The 17077-nt window shown below is 42.1% G+C and overlaps 2 protein-coding genes across 3 annotated transcripts in view; both read right to left on the bottom strand.

The window, feature by feature from the left end:
- Positions 1–7143, bottom strand: part of LOC121579249 (dapper 1-like) — a 46853-nt gene extending 39710 nt beyond the window's left edge. The window contains exon 1 of the mRNA XM_041893688.2: positions 6622–7143. Within this exon, the coding sequence (XP_041749622.1) occupies positions 6622–6870 (249 nt within the window). The 5' untranslated portion in view covers positions 6871–7143. The remainder of the gene's footprint in view (positions 1–6621) is intronic.
- A 5146-nt stretch (positions 7144–12289) lies between these two features.
- The window catches only part of LOC121579250 (protein Aster-B), a 54315-nt gene continuing 49527 nt past the window's right edge, over positions 12290–17077 (bottom strand). Inside the window, exons 14-20 of one of the 2 annotated variants that reach the window (XM_041893689.1) lie at positions 16746–16849; positions 15865–16074; positions 15388–15478; positions 14660–14671; positions 13946–14053; positions 13644–13764; positions 12290–13313 (exon numbers count right to left, since the gene is read on the bottom strand). In XM_041893689.1, the coding sequence (XP_041749623.1) occupies positions 13224–13313; positions 13644–13764; positions 13946–14053; positions 14660–14671; positions 15388–15478; positions 15865–16074; positions 16746–16849 (736 nt within the window). In that variant the 3' untranslated portion in view covers positions 12290–13223. The remainder of the gene's footprint in view (positions 13314–13643; positions 13765–13945; positions 14054–14659; positions 14672–15387; positions 15479–15864; positions 16075–16745; positions 16850–17077) is intronic. The other variant, XM_041893690.1, reaches the window with a different exon arrangement.

Consider the following 17077-nt stretch of genomic DNA (forward strand, 5'->3'; position numbering starts at 1 on the left):
AAGACTCGAGGCTGTAATCGCTGCCAATGGTGCTTCAACAAAGTACTGAGTACTTATGTCAATGTAATATTTCAGGTTTAAGAAAACGTTTTTGCAATAATTTATAAAAACCTGTGTTTGCCTTGTCATTATGGGGTATTGTGTGTAGATTGATGAGGAAAAACAACAATTTAATCAATTTTAGAATAAGGCTGTAATGCAACAAAATGTGGAAAAAGTCAAGGGGTCTGAATACCTTCCGAATGCACTGTGTGTGTGCGTGTATATACATGTGTGTATGTGTATATATACACTGCTCAAAAAAATAAAGGGAACACTTAAACAACACAATGTAACTCCAAGTCAATCACACTTCTGTGAAATCAAACTGTCCACTTAGGAAGCAACAACGATTGACAATAAATTTCACATGCTGTTGTGCAAATGGAATAGACAACAGGTGGAAATTATAGGCAATTAGCAAGACACCCCCAATAAAGGACTGGTTTTGCAGGTCGTGACCACAGACCACTTCTCAGTTCCTATGCTTCCTGGCTGATGTTTTGGTCACTTTTGAATGCTGGCGGTGCTTTCACTCTAGTGGTAGCATGAGACGGAGTCTACAACCCACACAAGTGGCTCAGGTAGTGCAGCTCATCCAGGATGGCACATCAATGCGAGCTGTGGCAAGAAGGTTTGCTGTGTCTGTCAGCGTAGTGTCCAGAGCATGGAGGCGCTACCAGGAGACAGGCCAGGACATCAGGAGACGTGGAGGAGGCCGTAGGAGGGCAACAACCCAAAAGCAGGACTGCTACCTCCGCCTTTGTGCAAGGAGGAGCAGGAGGAGCACTGCCAGAGCCCTGCAAAATAACCTCCAGCAGGCCACAAATGTGCATGTGTCTGCTCAAACGGTCAGAAACAGACTCCATGAGGGTGGTATGAGGGCCCGACGTCCACAGGTGGGGGTTGTGCTTACAGCCCAACACCGTGCAGGACGTTTGTCATTTGCCAGAGAACACCAAGATTGGCAAATTCGCCACTGGCGCCCTGTGCTCTTCACAGATGAAAGCAGGTTCACACTGAGCACGTGACAGACGTGACAGAGTCTGGAGACGCTGTGGAGAACGTTCTGCTGCCTGCAACATCCTCCAGCATGACCGGTTTGGCGGTGGGTCAGTCATGGTGTGGGGTGGCATTTTCTTTGGGGGGCCGCACAGCCCTCCATGTGCTCGCCAGAGGTAGCCTGACTGCCATTAGGTACCGAGATGAGATCCTCAGACCCCTTGTGAGACCATATGCTGGTGCGGTTGGCCCTGGGTTCCTCCTAATGCAAGACAATGCTAGACCTCATGTGGCTGGAGTGTGTCAGCAGTTCCTGCAAGAGGAAGGCATTGATGCTATGGACTGGCCCGCCCGTTCCCCAGACCTGAATCCAATTGAGCACATCTGGGACATCATGTCTCGCTCCATCCACCAACGCCACGTTGCACCACAGACTGTCCAGGAGTTGGCGGATGCTTTAGTCCAGGTCTAGGAGGAGATCCCTCAGGAGACCATCCGCCACCTCATCAGGAGCATGCCCAGGCGTTGTAGGGAGGTCATACAGGCACGTGGAGGCCACACACACTACTGAGCCTCATTTTGACTTGTTTTAAGGACATTACATCAAAGTTGGATCAGCCTGTAGTGTGGTTTTCCACTTTAATTTTGAGGACGACTCCAAATCCAGACCTCCATGGGTTGATAAATTTGATTTCCATTGATAATTTTTGTGTGATTTTGTTGTCAGCACATTCAACTATGTAAAGAAAAAAGTATTTAATAAGATTATTTAATTCATTCAGATCTAGGATGTGTTATTTTAGTGTTCCCTTTATTTTTTTGAGCAGTGTATATATATATATATATTATTTAACCGTTCAAAAGTTTGGGGTCACTTAGAAATGTCCTTGTTTTCGAAAGAAAATCAATTTTTTTGTCCATTAAAATAACATCAAATTGATCAGAAATACTGTGTAGACATTGTTAATGTTGTAAATGGCTATTGTAGCTGGAAACGCCTGATTTTTAATGGAATATCTACATAGGTGTACAGAAGCCCATTATCAGCAACCATCAGTCCTGTGTTCCAATCGCACGTTGTGTTTGCTAATCCAAGTTGATCATTTTAAAAGGCTAATTGATCATTAGAAAACCCTTCTGCAATTATGTTAGCACAGCTGAAAACTGTTGTGCTGATTAAAGAAACAATAAAACTGGCCTTCTTGAGACTAGTTGAGTATCTGGAGCATCAGCAGTTGTGGGTTCGATTACAGGCTCAAAATGGCCAGAAACAAACAACTTTCTTCTGAAACTCGTCAGTCTATTCTTGTTCTGAGAAATGATGGCTATTCCATGCGAGAAATTGCCAAGAAACTGAAGATCTCGTACAACGCTGTGTACTACTCCCTTCACAGAACAGCGCAAACTGGCTCTAACCAGAATAGAAAGAGGAGTGGTAGGCCCCGGTGCACAACTGAGCAAGAGGAAAAATACAGTCTAGACCTCACAGGTCCTCAACTGGCAGCTTCATTAAATAGTACCCGCAAAATATATATAGTACCAGTCAAAAGTTTGGAAACACCTACTCATTCCAGGGTTTTTCTTTTTTTAAACTATTTTCTAAAATTGTAGAATAATAGTGAAGACATCAAAACTATGAAATAACACATATGGAATCATGTTGTAACCAAAAAAAGTGTTAACAAATCAAAATATATTTTACATTTGAGATTCTTCAAATAGACACCCTTTGCCTTGATGACAGCTTTGCAAACTCTTGGCATTCTCTCAACCAGCTTCATGAGGTAGTCACCTGGAATGCATTTCAATTAACAGATGTGCCTTCTTAAAAGTTAATTTGTGGAATTTCTTTCCTTCTTAATGCGTTTGAGCCAATCAGTTGTGTTGTGACAAGATAGAGGGTATACAGAAGATTGCCCTATTTGGTAAAAGACCAGGTCCATATTATGGCAAGAACTGCTCAAATAAGCAAAGAGAAACGGCAGTCCTTCATTACTTTAAGACATGAAGGTCAGTCAATACTGAAAGTTTCTTCAAGTGTAGTCGCAAAAACCATCAAGCGCTATGATGAAACTGGCTCTCATGAGGACCACCACAGGAATGGAAGACCCAGAGTTACCTCTGCCACAGAGGATAAGTTCATTAGAGTTACCAGCCTCAGAAATTGCAGCCAAATAAATGCTTCACAGAGTTCAAGTCACAGACACATCTCAACATCAACTGGTCAGAGGGGACTGTGTGAATCAGGCCTTCATGGTCGAATTGCTGCAAATAAACCACTACTAAAAGGACACCAATAAGAAGAAGAGACCTGCTTGGGCCAAGAAACATGAGCAATGGACATTAGACCGGTGGAAATGTGTCCTTTGGTCTGGAGTCCAAAAAGGAGATTTTTGGTTCCAACCGCTGTGTCTTTGTGAAATGCAGTGTGGGTGAACGGATGATCTCCACCTGTATATTTCCCGCCGTAAAGCATGGAGGAGGTGTTGTTATGTTGTGGAGGTGCTCTGCTGGTGACACTGTCTGTGATTTATTTAGAATTCAAGGCACGGTTAAGCAGCATGGCTCCCACAGCATTCTACAGCAATACGCCATCCCATCTGGTTTGGGCTTAGTGGGACTACCATTTGTTTTTCAACAGGACAATGACCCAACACACCTCCAGGCTGTGTAAGGGCTATTTTACCAAGGAGAGTGATGGAGTGCTGCATCAGATGACCTGGCCTCCAAAATCCCATGACATCAACCCAATTGAGATGGTTTGGGATGAGTCTGACCGCAGAGTGAAGGAAAAGCAGCCAACAAGTGCTCAACATATGTGGGAACTCCTTCAAGACTGTTGGAAAAGCATTCCAGGTGAAGCTGGTTGAGAGAATGCCAAGAGTGTGCAAAGCTGTCATCAAGGCAAAGGGTGGCTATTTGAAGAATTTCAAATATAAAATATATTTTGATTTGTTTAACACTTTTTTGGTTACTACATGTTCTTTTGCCCATCTTAATCTTACATTTTTATTGGCCAGTCTGAGATATGGCTTTTTCTTTGCAACTCTGCCTAGGTCAGCATCCCGGAGTCGCCTCTTCACTGTTGACGTTGAGACTGGTGTTTTGCGGGTACTATTTAATGAAGCTGCCAGTTGAGGACATGTGAGGTGTATGTTTCTCAAACTAGACACTAATGTATTTGTCCTCTTGCTCAGTTGTGCACCGGGGCCTCTCAATCCTCTTTCTATTCTGGTTAGAGCCAGTTTGCGCTGTTCTGTGGAGGGAGTAGTACACAGCGTTGTATGAGATCTTCAGCTTCTTGGCAATTTCTTGCATGGAATAGCCATCATTTCTCAGAACAACAATAGACTGACGCGTTTCAGAAGAAAGTTATTTGTTTCTGGCCATTTTGAGCCTGTAATCGAACCCACAATTGCTGATGCTCCAGATACTCAACTAGTATCAAGAAGACCAGTTTTATTGCTTCTTTCATCAGTACAACAGTTTTCAGCTGTGCTAACATACTTGCAAAAGGGTTTTCTAATTATCAATTAGCCTTTTAAATGATAAACTTGGATTAGCAAACACAACGTGCCATTGGAACACAGGACTGATGGTTGCCAATGGTGGGCCTCTGTATGCCTATGTAGATATTCCATAAAAAATCTGCCGTTTCCAGCTACAATAGCCATTTACAAAATTAACAATGTCTACACTGTATTTCTGATCAATTTGATGTTATTTTATTGGACAAAAAAAATGCTTTTCTTTCGAAAACAAGGACATTTCTAAGTGACCCCAAACTTTTGAAAGGTAGTAATATATGTGTGTGTGTGTGTTTTCTTTTTTTTTGGACCAATCACAAGTGGGGTGCTGCCCATAACGCCACTGATGTTACCTGTGCTGTGCCATGTGTAGATTAGGCCTAGTGTTGGACAAAAAATTACTTTCAATTGAGAATCAATGACGAAACTGCATGGGCCCATCTGTGTTTTATGTAACAATAGGCATATAAAATCATTAGATAGTCATATTGGCTAGTCCACATAATTAACATTTTGAAGGTATTGAAACATAATGTTCAAAACCCACGAAGACAAGCCAAAACAATATTTCAACCATTAACGCATAACCAAATGGCCCACAAGGTGATCAATGTGTCACAACACAAGAGCAATGGCCCAACAGCAGGCCTATCAATATTCCATTTAACCCGCGGCCATTGTTCACTCAGTGGCCTTAAGCGACCGAGAGAGCGCGAAAGAGAGGCGAGAGAGAGAGAAAGGCCACTCATTTATATCTATCACCGATTTAAAGTGACCTCTTTATAGGGGTCGTGTGCAAGTCATGCGCTTCATTTTTCAGTCTTGATAGCCTATTAAATGGAGAGCAGCCAGGCTAGGCAACCGTTTAGATTAGGCTGCATTTACATACAATTTCTCGCTTGACGCTGGAAGCAAAGATGTAGCAGGATTAATTTTTAAACTAGATAGTTTATTGCCGGGGGAAGTAAATGTACTTACCATAAAATATATGGATCTTATTTTAGTAGCAAATGTGTAAGGCCATGCATGTCCAGGTTATCCCCACATCACCCATTTCATTAGTAGAGAAAATAATACTTGATTCAAAATTGCAACATGTTTTCCTCATTTGTTTGGTTGCCAATGCTGTTGTAATCCCTTCATTATGGTGGAGACCACCTAACATGATGAAGAGATAGCAACACTTGCATCAAGCGCAGCGCTTGGCCATTGAACAAATGGCTGTGCAATGACTGCACAAATATTTTAACTGAGAGGGCCTCCATTTAGCTATAAATATAGATATTTTTTTGGTTTTACGCATATTAGGCTACTCATACCTAATTAAGGCTACTTCAATTAAGGATATAGAACTCCAACCACATTGCGCTCCAGGTATTCTCTTCAAAAATGCAGCCAGAAGATGCCTAAATAAATAATAATCAAATAAATAAATAGGAATTGTAAAACAAGATAATAGATATGTAGATGTTATTCATCATATGATTATTAGGCAACTGAGTGGAAAAAATAATTGACAGATGCCCCAATTAACGGCGGAAACTACCACAAATACAGAAACAATAGGCCTACACAAAACTCCAAGATCGACATGGTGGTGGGCCCGGTCCAACCTTTTCATTACAACGGATCATTTATCACTAACTCGATATAGAGAATATAGCCTGCTGATATATATATATATATTTATTTATTTTTTTTCTCGAAAAAGCGTCGAGGGACAATGGAATGAAAAACCCAAGCACCGAAGTTTGCCTTAAATGGTCACGCGCGCTCTGGGCACACACTATGGGGCTGTCTGGTCCACATTTCGGATGGTACCATTATTCGCCACAGATCCACTCTATATAGGTTAGATTTACAATTTCACGGCCGTCATTCCAAGAGCATGAAAAACATAACAAATCCCCTTCTACAGCTATCCATGAGCGGGCTGTAATACCAAATTATAGAAATGTTATAGGCTACAAAAACTATAGGCTACATGACCGTTACTTACGATCGAATATCCAATTTATGCATTTTAAGTACAATAATACGAAAGTCATCTCACCGTATGTCGCCTATAACTCAAGTCGTCTGGTGCACAGTTAGTTGTCTCGGGAGCGGGCCGGGCCGGCTGGAGGTCGCCCAATGCCGGGCGTCCTGGGACAGAGTCCCCGAGGGAGAGGGCGCTGAGCACCAGGCATTCCTGCCTCTGTTTCAGCAGCTCCAACTCACACAGGCCGGCCAAACTCGCCTCAAGGCGCTCCTTGTTCAGACTGCGCTCCGCTGGCATTGGGAAAGAAAACGCTCCATACATCGTTCTCCCTTGCTCTGAGAGGGGCTGAGTGCTTGCTCTTTGGCTCTTCTTTGATCGTTTCTCAGTCGTTGACCGTTCCTTCCTATTAGTATCCAAGTGAGGCTAAATTGTCTGCATATTTTATTTTATTTCAAAGTGACTTTACTCTTTGGTTTTGATATGCATGTTTAAAGCGAAGTAGCGACAGTAAACTATACATACAGCTACGAAACATTGTAGGCAGAACCGAACCCATACCTACTGCTCGCTCAATGATGTTGCTGGATCCCAATTCCGCAGCTGTCAATTGGACATTAGCATGCCCGGCTTTTTCAGAGGGTCCATTGGTTACCCAGAATAGTTAATATTCATAAGGTATTCTGCTCTTCAAGATGCGATTGGACAACGAGCTCTCCTTTGTATTCCAAAGCGCGCAAGGTCACATTCACCCAGCCAGTTCAGTGAATGAATATTGCATTAATGCCTAAAAGTTGACACCAAGGGAGAGGAACACGTTGATCAAGTTGTACCAGACTTTAATGAAAATCCCTGCACCTTCTCTGGCTACCTCGCCTATAAACCAATTGTTGTCGGTGAAAACTGAATCAGTGATATTGTATGACTAGTAGGAAGGGAGACAGACGGTTCTATACGCAATTTACAGGTTGGTTGCAAAGTTCACTGATAAGCAGGCTACTGGAAACATACTGCCTGCCTGTAGATTGTGTACCTTACAGCCTAACAAGGGGAAGGCGCTATCTCGTGGCCATATGCATATGATCTCTTCAAAAAAGAATCTCCCTCTCCCACACACAGGCACGCACGCCCTCTTTTGGTATGAACTATAGGTCTATGCAAGACCCAGCCTAGAGTACAGTGCAGCATCTTAATAGTCCTACAGTCTCCCTTTTCGTTTGGGCCCGTGCACAGATGAAACGTGGGCTCTTAATTGTCTAACTATGCTCTGCTCATCTACAGTGATATCATCTGTGTTCAGATCATTGCAGAGTGATGATGAAAGGAGATGAGACTATTAAATCCCATTAGTGCTACATAACATCTACATAACAGCTCGGGTGAACATACCAACTGTTGTCCTCATCCCACATCTTTAGGTGTCTGGAACATTTGCCTATATGGAACGTGCAGCCTGAAGTGTCCACTACTCTCGCCTAATCAGTTGTGTCGCAAATGGCACCCTATTCCCTTTGTAGGTAATGTACAGTATGTCTCTGAGTGTGTCTTTTTAGGGCTTCGGACAAAAGTAGTGTACTATATAGGGAATAGGGTGCCATTTGCTAAGCAACCTCAGATAACCTTAGACAACCTCAGATATAACGGGCAAGGACACAAACGAACAATGATTAACAGCTGACATTCTAAATGCCTCCTCTCCCTTATCCTATCATCATTTTAATAAGGCTATAAAATGCATGTCTTATTTAGAAATGTCTTAGTAACATGGCTGCATCATTTAGATTAAATAACATGAATGACAATATTGACTATAAATGAATTTAATTGAATGACCAAATGTAGCACAATTGCTCAAGGGGATACTGAAAAATGCTTGACCCTTATTGAAATATCACATTTCATTGGTGTGGACAGACAGCTGCAGGGATGAGTCAGCAACAAAATACATATTTTCAATTACTTTATTTAATTCCCTCCATCTTTACTCCTCCACAAACCGATAAAGCCTTTAGAATCTTTTTTTCTTTCAACGTTTTTCCCAAAACCACGGCCAGCGCAGATGGGTTTCTCTAGTCTGTGTACACTGGAACTATACACAACATATAAATACAGTATATTATCTGTATAACACAGAAGGTTGGTGGCATCTTAACTGGAGAGGACGGGCTGGTGGTAATGGCTGGAGCGGAATCACTGGAACCTTATCAAATAAATGGTTTCCAGGTGTTTGATGCCAGTCCATTTGCTCCATTCCAGCCATTATTATGAGCCATCCTCCCCTCAGCAGAATATTTCAGTCATATATTGGAGATCCGAACGCTTTAAAAAAACACCAGGTATTGATACACAGAGGATACAATGCCACAACAGTGTTTCTGAGATGGAAAAAGTTCTGAAGAAATTGCACCTGTCTGAGGTGTGTGTGTGTGTAATGAAGTGAAGGGTCTGAAAGCATTGGAGGTCAGGGTTCTTTTGCCTGGCTACCCAAACTCCTTGCTCCGGCCAAACGCTATGCCACGCCCACGGTCATTAGTTTCTTCCCCGCAATGAGTCTGGATCTGAGTACCTCCCCGACGATTTCTAGAACACAAACACATTCTAACCGTTCTGATTGGTCCCAGAAACTGACAGGTTAGGCCAGAGCCAGGACACACGTGGGTAAAGCGGCGTTTTGAAAATACTCTGATTGGTTAGAGATGATCCAATCGCTGATGACTGTTTTGTACAACACCCCTCATTTTAACATCACCACAAACGACTTCAACGATGGCAGTCTCAGACTGAAGTATGTAGCGAACACAGAGCAGCGGAAGAATTGAGTTTGAGTTGTCAAGCAAAGGCTTCTTGGGATTACCATGGAACGTAACCACAAACAAGCTCCAAAATACATCCTTTCAATTAGGTAGTTATGTCTCATACTCAATATAACGCATTATTCTCTATATTGTGCGTATTGTTAAGAATTGATTTAGAATTTTCTGCCATTAGGCAAAGGAACAGGTCTGTGGCTTTGTGAGCATTCAAATGAGTAAAGCGCTTTTAGGTTCAAGTTTTTGAAGAACACTACTATTTGGGTGCAACATATTTAGTTTGTTTTCTCAGACATTCAAACATGCTTACTGACCATTCTATTGAAAAACATGATTTAACCATTTCAGACACTCAAGCTTTTAACTACCAATAATATTAGATTCATGTAGTTTGAACAGAGTACATTTCTCTGGGCCATTTGAGGCATTCCTGCAAAATAAAGCACCCATGCATTGATCACATCTGAGATTGAGATTGAAATCAAATGGGACAGGAAGCTAGCATGCATTCTCTATAGAAGGGTCCTCAAGGGTTTCTTAAGTTTTTCAGAAACATTAACGAAGGCAGCTTGCTGTCGAAATGTTAGTTAATTCATTAAATACATGTATTGCATTAGATTAATAGTGTTTTCTTTAAGGGTCACCAAGTCATTTAGAAGAAATGACTATTACCTCAGAATACCTTGCTATTCCTTCCAAATACTATTTTGGTTGCACATCGTCTCACATTGGTTGACCGCTTTCTACTCCTCTTCTAAGGGTCACCAAGTCAACAGAAAGGATTGCCATGGTGAGATACAGGCAAAAAAAATGTAATGTAAAGTACAGTACAACTCCTTGTAATCCCTTTCTCTCAAGAATAAATCTGCCCTGAATCATCACGTTGTCATTGTACGTGAGTTGTGCCCGTCCCCTGTCTGTGCTATGCTAATGAGTCCAGGGTTGTATTCATTAGTGCACACCACGGCAAAATGTTTTGCAAAGGAAAACAAAAACTAAAGTTTCTTATTTGACAAATTCAGGTAGGTCCCTCCCTGTTTTGGCTCGTTTGCTTCCTACTGAATACAACCCAAGTCTTAAAGCATTGTGTCCCAATGCGTAACATTGTTCAACTCTGACATCATTCTTTTGGCTCAAATGTTATTTCTGCACACCGTGCATTGTATGCTGTATGTCTACATTCCAATCCCTCAAACACACCAGTTAGTGGCTGAATCAACAAGGCTTCATTTGTTTCCAAAGTCATCACAAGAATCCTTGAGAGTCCTGTCAATGATAAATACATTGGTGGCAGGAAAATATGGAAGTGTATAGCTGTCAAAATTCAATATGAAAATAACAGATATAGCTATATGCTTCCATAGACAGATGGGAGAGATACTAAACAGAAACCATTAGACAAATCGACAGACACAAACAAAGTGGGAATGGTTGATGGTGTCAACTTGACACATCCAATATGCCAGGACATAGCCCACGGCAGACATCTTTGGGAAGACACAGCGAAATACAGAAGGTCAGACCCGAGTTCAAATACTTTTTGAAATCTTTCAAATACTTTGAGCGTTTAAATTAGCCTGCCTAGAGTGCCAAATGGGTGGGGTTTGTAGTTTTAGGACTTTTCTATGGGTCCACAAAGCCAGGCAAGCTCAATCAAGCAAAGCTTAAATATTTGAAATGATTTCAAATTGTATTTGAATACAGGTCTGCAGAGGATGAACACTGAACATTTCCCCAAACGTTTGTTTTACATTTTTCGTATACACTGTACATAAATCAATAAATATCTGAATACTGTACAATTTACATTATTCTTGTTTCCAGCTTCAAGCATATTTTTCAATGAGGAATTTCACAGTTTTAATCATCAAACACATCGTAGTAATCGCTGTTTTTCGGATCAGCTGCAGTATCCCTTAAAGTATCCCTATCTACGAACAAATACCCTCCCTAAAATATTGTCTACTCCCTCTCTGGTTAAAAGCTGAACACTAAAGTTCATAGAGTGACATAGTATAACATAACATTATCATAACACTGATCATTATGCTCTCTGTCTGACAGTATTTGGGCTTGTAACAAATACTGGGGGGAAAACATTAACGATCATTGTAGCGCAGGTAGGGACACATTCAAGCTCCATTGCATGTGTAAAATCACTTAGGGCACATACCAAGGCCTATACAGTACACTCTGACTACACTGAGTACATTCGGAGTACATTCTGTTCAAGCCAAGGACAGGACAGCCACAGATGAATTGATACAACACAAAGTGGCCAAATAAAAGATGACAAGAATACTGCCCAAATTGAAAAAAAACAACATACATGTTAGCATAAAAGCTGACACATAAATCTTGGCAACAATGAATAGGTGTATCCACAACCTAAAACAAATCATCCCGAAGGACACGGTTGAAGACGTGTTTGGATAAAACCTAAGCACAACGTTGAGATAACGTTTGGGGTTGGCTAGGGCCAAGAATGCCCTGTTTATGGAAGAGGGTTGCGTCATCAGAACATACTGTGTACCTCTGCAAAAGCAGACTGCTTTCTCATCCGTATATGCTAACAACCAGTTAACCAATACATTCTCACTGCTGCTAACAGCTATAGCTAGCTCCCCTGTCCACAAATCAAATCAAAGGGGTAGGGCTACTCTACACACAGTAGAGAACATGCCTTAGAAAACATGAACACACAAACATAGAAACACAACGCCATGGCACAAGCTCTCAGGGAAACCTGCCCTGATACACCATGGAAGCCTGGTAAAAATGTGCTCTGACTGCAATTGACATCTACAAAAAAATACATACGTCATTATAATACTTTTATTTTTATTTATTTATTTATATATATATATATATATATATATAAATATATATATATATATAAATAAATAAAAATAAAAGTATTATAATGACGTATGTATTTTTTATATATATAATATAATATAATATAATATACTTTGATTCTTTGTGGTTCTATCCTAGAAATGATTGGTTGTGTTGAAACACTGCACGCTGATTATGGTTCCGGGACGGTCGTAACTTGGTCCCAGAGTCCAAAGGTCTGTTCAAAAAAGGATACTGCAGCGCCACAACTTTGTCCAAGAGTTCCTAAAAAGGCTATGGACTAACCACTTTACCAGTCTAAAAAGGCTATGGACTAACCACTTTACCAGTCTAAAAAGGCTATGGAGTAACCCCTTAACCAGTCTAAAAAGGCTATGGATCTTTTTTTTCTCTCTCCTGAGACAGAGTACGCAGAGGTTTCAATACACATCTCCACCAGAAACGTCTTTTTTTTTCTTCCGACGGAGACAAGAAATTGCATGCTTTCACCCACGCCATCCCTTCTATGTCCGTACATGGCCCCAAAAAACAAACAAAAACTTTACAGTACGATATTCTCGGAAAACGAGGTGATAAAAAGTTCAGAGTTCAGGCCAAGGTGGGTCACGGCACAGTTAGTGCTCTCCCGGGATCCTTGGGTCGTCCCTACCCTAATCCCTAACTTTAACCCCTAACGCTAACCTTAGCCATAACATTTACCTAACCTTAACCCTTACCTTAAACCATTTAAAATGTCAACTTCAATGGGGTAGGGACGTCCCAAGGATCCCAGATAACAAGGACCATCACAGCACTGCTGTCTTTTCCCATTATGCAACGGTGCAGATGGCGGCAGTCCCACTCCGACCCTGGTGGTGATGAGGTCACTTCCTGCCAGAGGTCGGCGGTGGGAGAGCGGCCCTGTCCACCTTGCAATAGAACATCCTTCTTTTATTTTCCCAGACTTCCCATGAATGGTTGGTTAGATATTGCACATAACGTCCCGGCTGGTGGCCTTGGGATTGTTTCTCAGTGATATCGACTCCTTTTCTCCTCCGATTCAGAGTTATAGTTCTTTAAGCCCATGCCCTTCTGCAGGTTTAGTAACGAGTCCTTCATCTGTAGAGGGACAAAGGAAACATTTCAACTTCACAAGCTCGACTTCACAAAATCATGTATTGAAGTAAATAGGAAGTCTGTGCAATGTTAAAGTTTTTTAGCATGCATAAACCAAGTTGACTCATTCCTAAATTCACATCACATTGTGCTGTCACACTGAATACACATTGAATGCCGTCACATTGAATGCAGTACTGCATGTGTGTTTGAACAACCTCTATGACACACACACATTCTCAAATGGTAAAGTTTGTGAATGAACGATCCTTCTCTGACCTAATTGGTCAGTTATACGAAGGTCATCAATATTCTACTGATTGGCTGCCTCACCTCATCCAGCAACATCACCGACGACTTGATGATCTCCTTCCATTTCTGCAGCTCGTCATCATGGTAACGCTGCTGCGACTCCAGGAGCTGGGCCCACTCCAACTGGGTCTGGGGCAGTTTACTGCGAGAGAGAGAGAAACACACAAACACACACAAATGCTGTTTTTAATCTGTAATTTGTCTTGTCAATTACAGTAATATTGTAGAGTGACACTTTAATAAACTTTCTCAACTCTAAAACTGACTAACATACAATTCCAAAGTCATTCCACAGTGGGTTTTAGTGTATTTGTGTGAAGTACCTTTCTTGTGGTCGTATGCCATGCCATGAGGTGAGACTCTGTGTGTGGTACTCCAGCATCCACAGCTTATAGAACAGCATCATGTTCAGAAACACCAGCAATATTAGGCTGTAGAGAGAGAGAGCAAGAGAGTAGACAGAGAGAGAGAGGTAGAGTAGAGAGAGAGGTAGAGTAGAGAGAGAGGTCGAGTAGAGAGAGAGAGGTAGAGTAGAGAGAGAGAGGTCGAGTAGAGAGAGAGAGGTCGAGTAGAGAGAGAGAGGTCGAGTAGAGAGAGAGAGGTCGAGTAGAGAGAGAGAGGTCGAGTAGAGAGAGAGAGGTAGAGTAGAGAGAGAGGTCGAGTAGAGAGAGAGAGGTCGAGTAGAGAGAGAGAGGTAGAGTAGAGAGAGAGAGGTAGAGTAGAGAGAGAGAGGTAGAGTAGAGAGAGAGAGGTCGAGTAGAGAGAGAGGTCGAGTAGAGAGAGAGAGGTAGAGTAGAGAGAGAGCGGTAGAGTAGAGAGAGAGGTAGAGTAGAGAGAGAGAGAGAGAGAGAAGAGATTACATAAGTCTATGTTAGACTAAGGATAGCATGATTCCCCTGGAATGTGAATGCCTTCAACTACTGCAAAGGAATGATGTGTTAACACTCTAGTCTAGTGTATGTATGGGATGAACCAAGTCCATCAAACACAAACACAAATCAACAAATCAACATGGTGTTATGAAAAAAGTTGAATACCTTATACAGATCCTATAGGATGCATGAATGGAGACAGGGAAAGAGAGAGAGAGAGAGAGAGAGAGAGGACAATTACACACACCACCAGACAAGAGAGAAAGAAGACCGTGTTTTACATGTTCCCTCTCATACATTCTGCTTTAGAGTAGTAGGAGAGGGGGAAATGGAAAATATATTAGATTATCAATGAATGTTTGGTTTCAGTATGCCTAGAAAGTGGAAACGCATGGAGCGTCACAATGTTAAAATGTTATTACAACTGGAGACACCTCGTCAGTATTAGTGTTACGGTAGCTAGCTAGAGTGTAGAAGCAGTAAGAGTTAATTAGCAAGAGCACCACTCTTTCCTAGCAAATACGACGCGGTCTTCAAAACGGAAAGGTGTCTCCAGTAATGTTAACCTTTTGACATTTGAAGTGTTGAAGTGGACAGATTTAATCAAATGAGTCACCACAGGCAACTTTGACATATAAATGACACCAAAAACATTCAAAATCAACTGAGAAAAGTAGAGACCAGAGATATCTGTGGGCTCTTCAATGGATCTAGAAGCGAGTTAGAGTTCTCTACCCATAGAATTAGAGTTACTAGAATTGACATTGAGGGGCTTCTAGTAATTCTATTTCTATGGTTGCACCTCTCAGTAAACGCATGAAAGAGAATAAAAAAAAACAGCTGTGGTGTTGCCGTGGTGACAGCCCCCAGGGTGGCGGTGGGAAGACACTCACACAAAGCTGATCATGAGGAGAAGCTTGGAGACGCTGTAGAGCGCTAGGCCCCCCGGGACATGGTCTGGGATGTGTCTGGTCTGAGTGGAACCTGCAGGAAGATAGACAACCATTTTGGATCAATACAAAAAGCCACGCAATACCTAATGCTTTATTACTGTCCTAATGAAACATTACAGTTGCAGGTAATAACAGTTTTTGTTTTTCAGAACTCTGGTACAGTACAGGTTTTTGTGATTAACTATCGCTAGGAAACGCTACAGCGCGGTGTTACACAAACATTGTGGCAATTGTTCTGAGAGATGTTCCATTGTACCAGGAAAACGCAATCACAAGCGTCTTAAGAATTTTAATATTGTTTGAACCCAGGTATGATTGAAACCTCATTAGCAATTGAGCACAGCGGCTTGAGGCTTGAGGGTGTCCTAAAATGTACACCATACTGTGAGTCAAACAGTCAACAGCAGTCAGTCTGACCTGCCACGTGTTTGATGCGATGGTGGCGGGTGACCTCCTCCTCGTCCTCGGGCGTGGTGACGGGGCTGAGGGCCTCGTCCATGTGGGGGGGCCGCAGGTGGACCAGGGGCCGTTTCCGTCGCCTCAACGCCCCTGCCCGTAGAGCCCTGGCCTTGGGGGACTGTCTATGGGGCTCGGCCAGGACCACCTCCACTTTACTCAGCTCCAGTTCTGGAAAGAGTTAAAGGAAAGGGTTCATGCTTATTTCACAAGCTGTGTAACACAGTTTCTCTCAAATGGCACCCTATTCCCTATATAGTGTAGTACTTTTGACCAGGACCCATAAGGCCCTGGTCAAAAGTAGTGCACTATATAGGGAATAGGGTGCCATTTGGGACCTAACCAGTATGACACTGTATGGTATTCAGAAGCTGTGTCCTAAATCATGCAGAGATTCAATAGCCAGGGTGCCAGTATGTTTCTGCTATATACTTCTTTGTTGAGAGTTGTTGGCAAGGCAACTATAAAAGCACCAGCTTAAGTAGAAACAGACCAGCATGCAAGCTAGAGGTTTAAGCAAAGTAAATGACTTCATTCTTTGATTAAGCAGTACCTAAACAGTACTCATTCCAGTTTCTAAAGTGAGAATACAAAACACATGCAGTTGATTTAAAATGTTTGAAGAAATACAAATCCTTAGCCTCTCATGACCATCCTGATCTAGCGAGCTTACATTCTGTTTCGCTACACGGATTCTTGATGAAGTGAAGTGAAACGAAACGAGAGCACAGCTGGCAGGATGGTGGATCAGGCTAACAAATCCTAGGCTCCAAGAATTCTCTCAGGCTCCATACCATTGGGAGTTGTAGTTATATTCTAGATTCAACTGTAGTCCAACTGACCTAAGTGTCTGAAGTACTCGTCCAGGCCGCTCCAGAAGTTCCTTTCGATGAAGCCTTTGACCAGCCCCCACGGCTGTTTCTTGTAGCGCAACTCTGTGGATACCCTACAGGACACACACACAACACACATGCACAAACACACACAGACAAACAACAGACACAGATACACACACACGCACACACACATAATTCAACCGTCATTACACCTGCTTGGCCAACTGTATGCATCAACCTTAAATTTGACGTATTTTCATAAGGGTAGAATAGATTTCACCCAATGAGTCAAGTACTGCATTATCAAGGTTGTGTTCAGTATGGAAAAAACACTTTTA

The sequence above is a fragment of the Coregonus clupeaformis genome, chromosome 13 (genome assembly GCF_020615455.1).
Source record: "Coregonus clupeaformis isolate EN_2021a chromosome 13, ASM2061545v1, whole genome shotgun sequence".
In the NCBI taxonomy this organism is placed as follows: domain Eukaryota; kingdom Metazoa; phylum Chordata; class Actinopteri; order Salmoniformes; family Salmonidae; genus Coregonus; species Coregonus clupeaformis.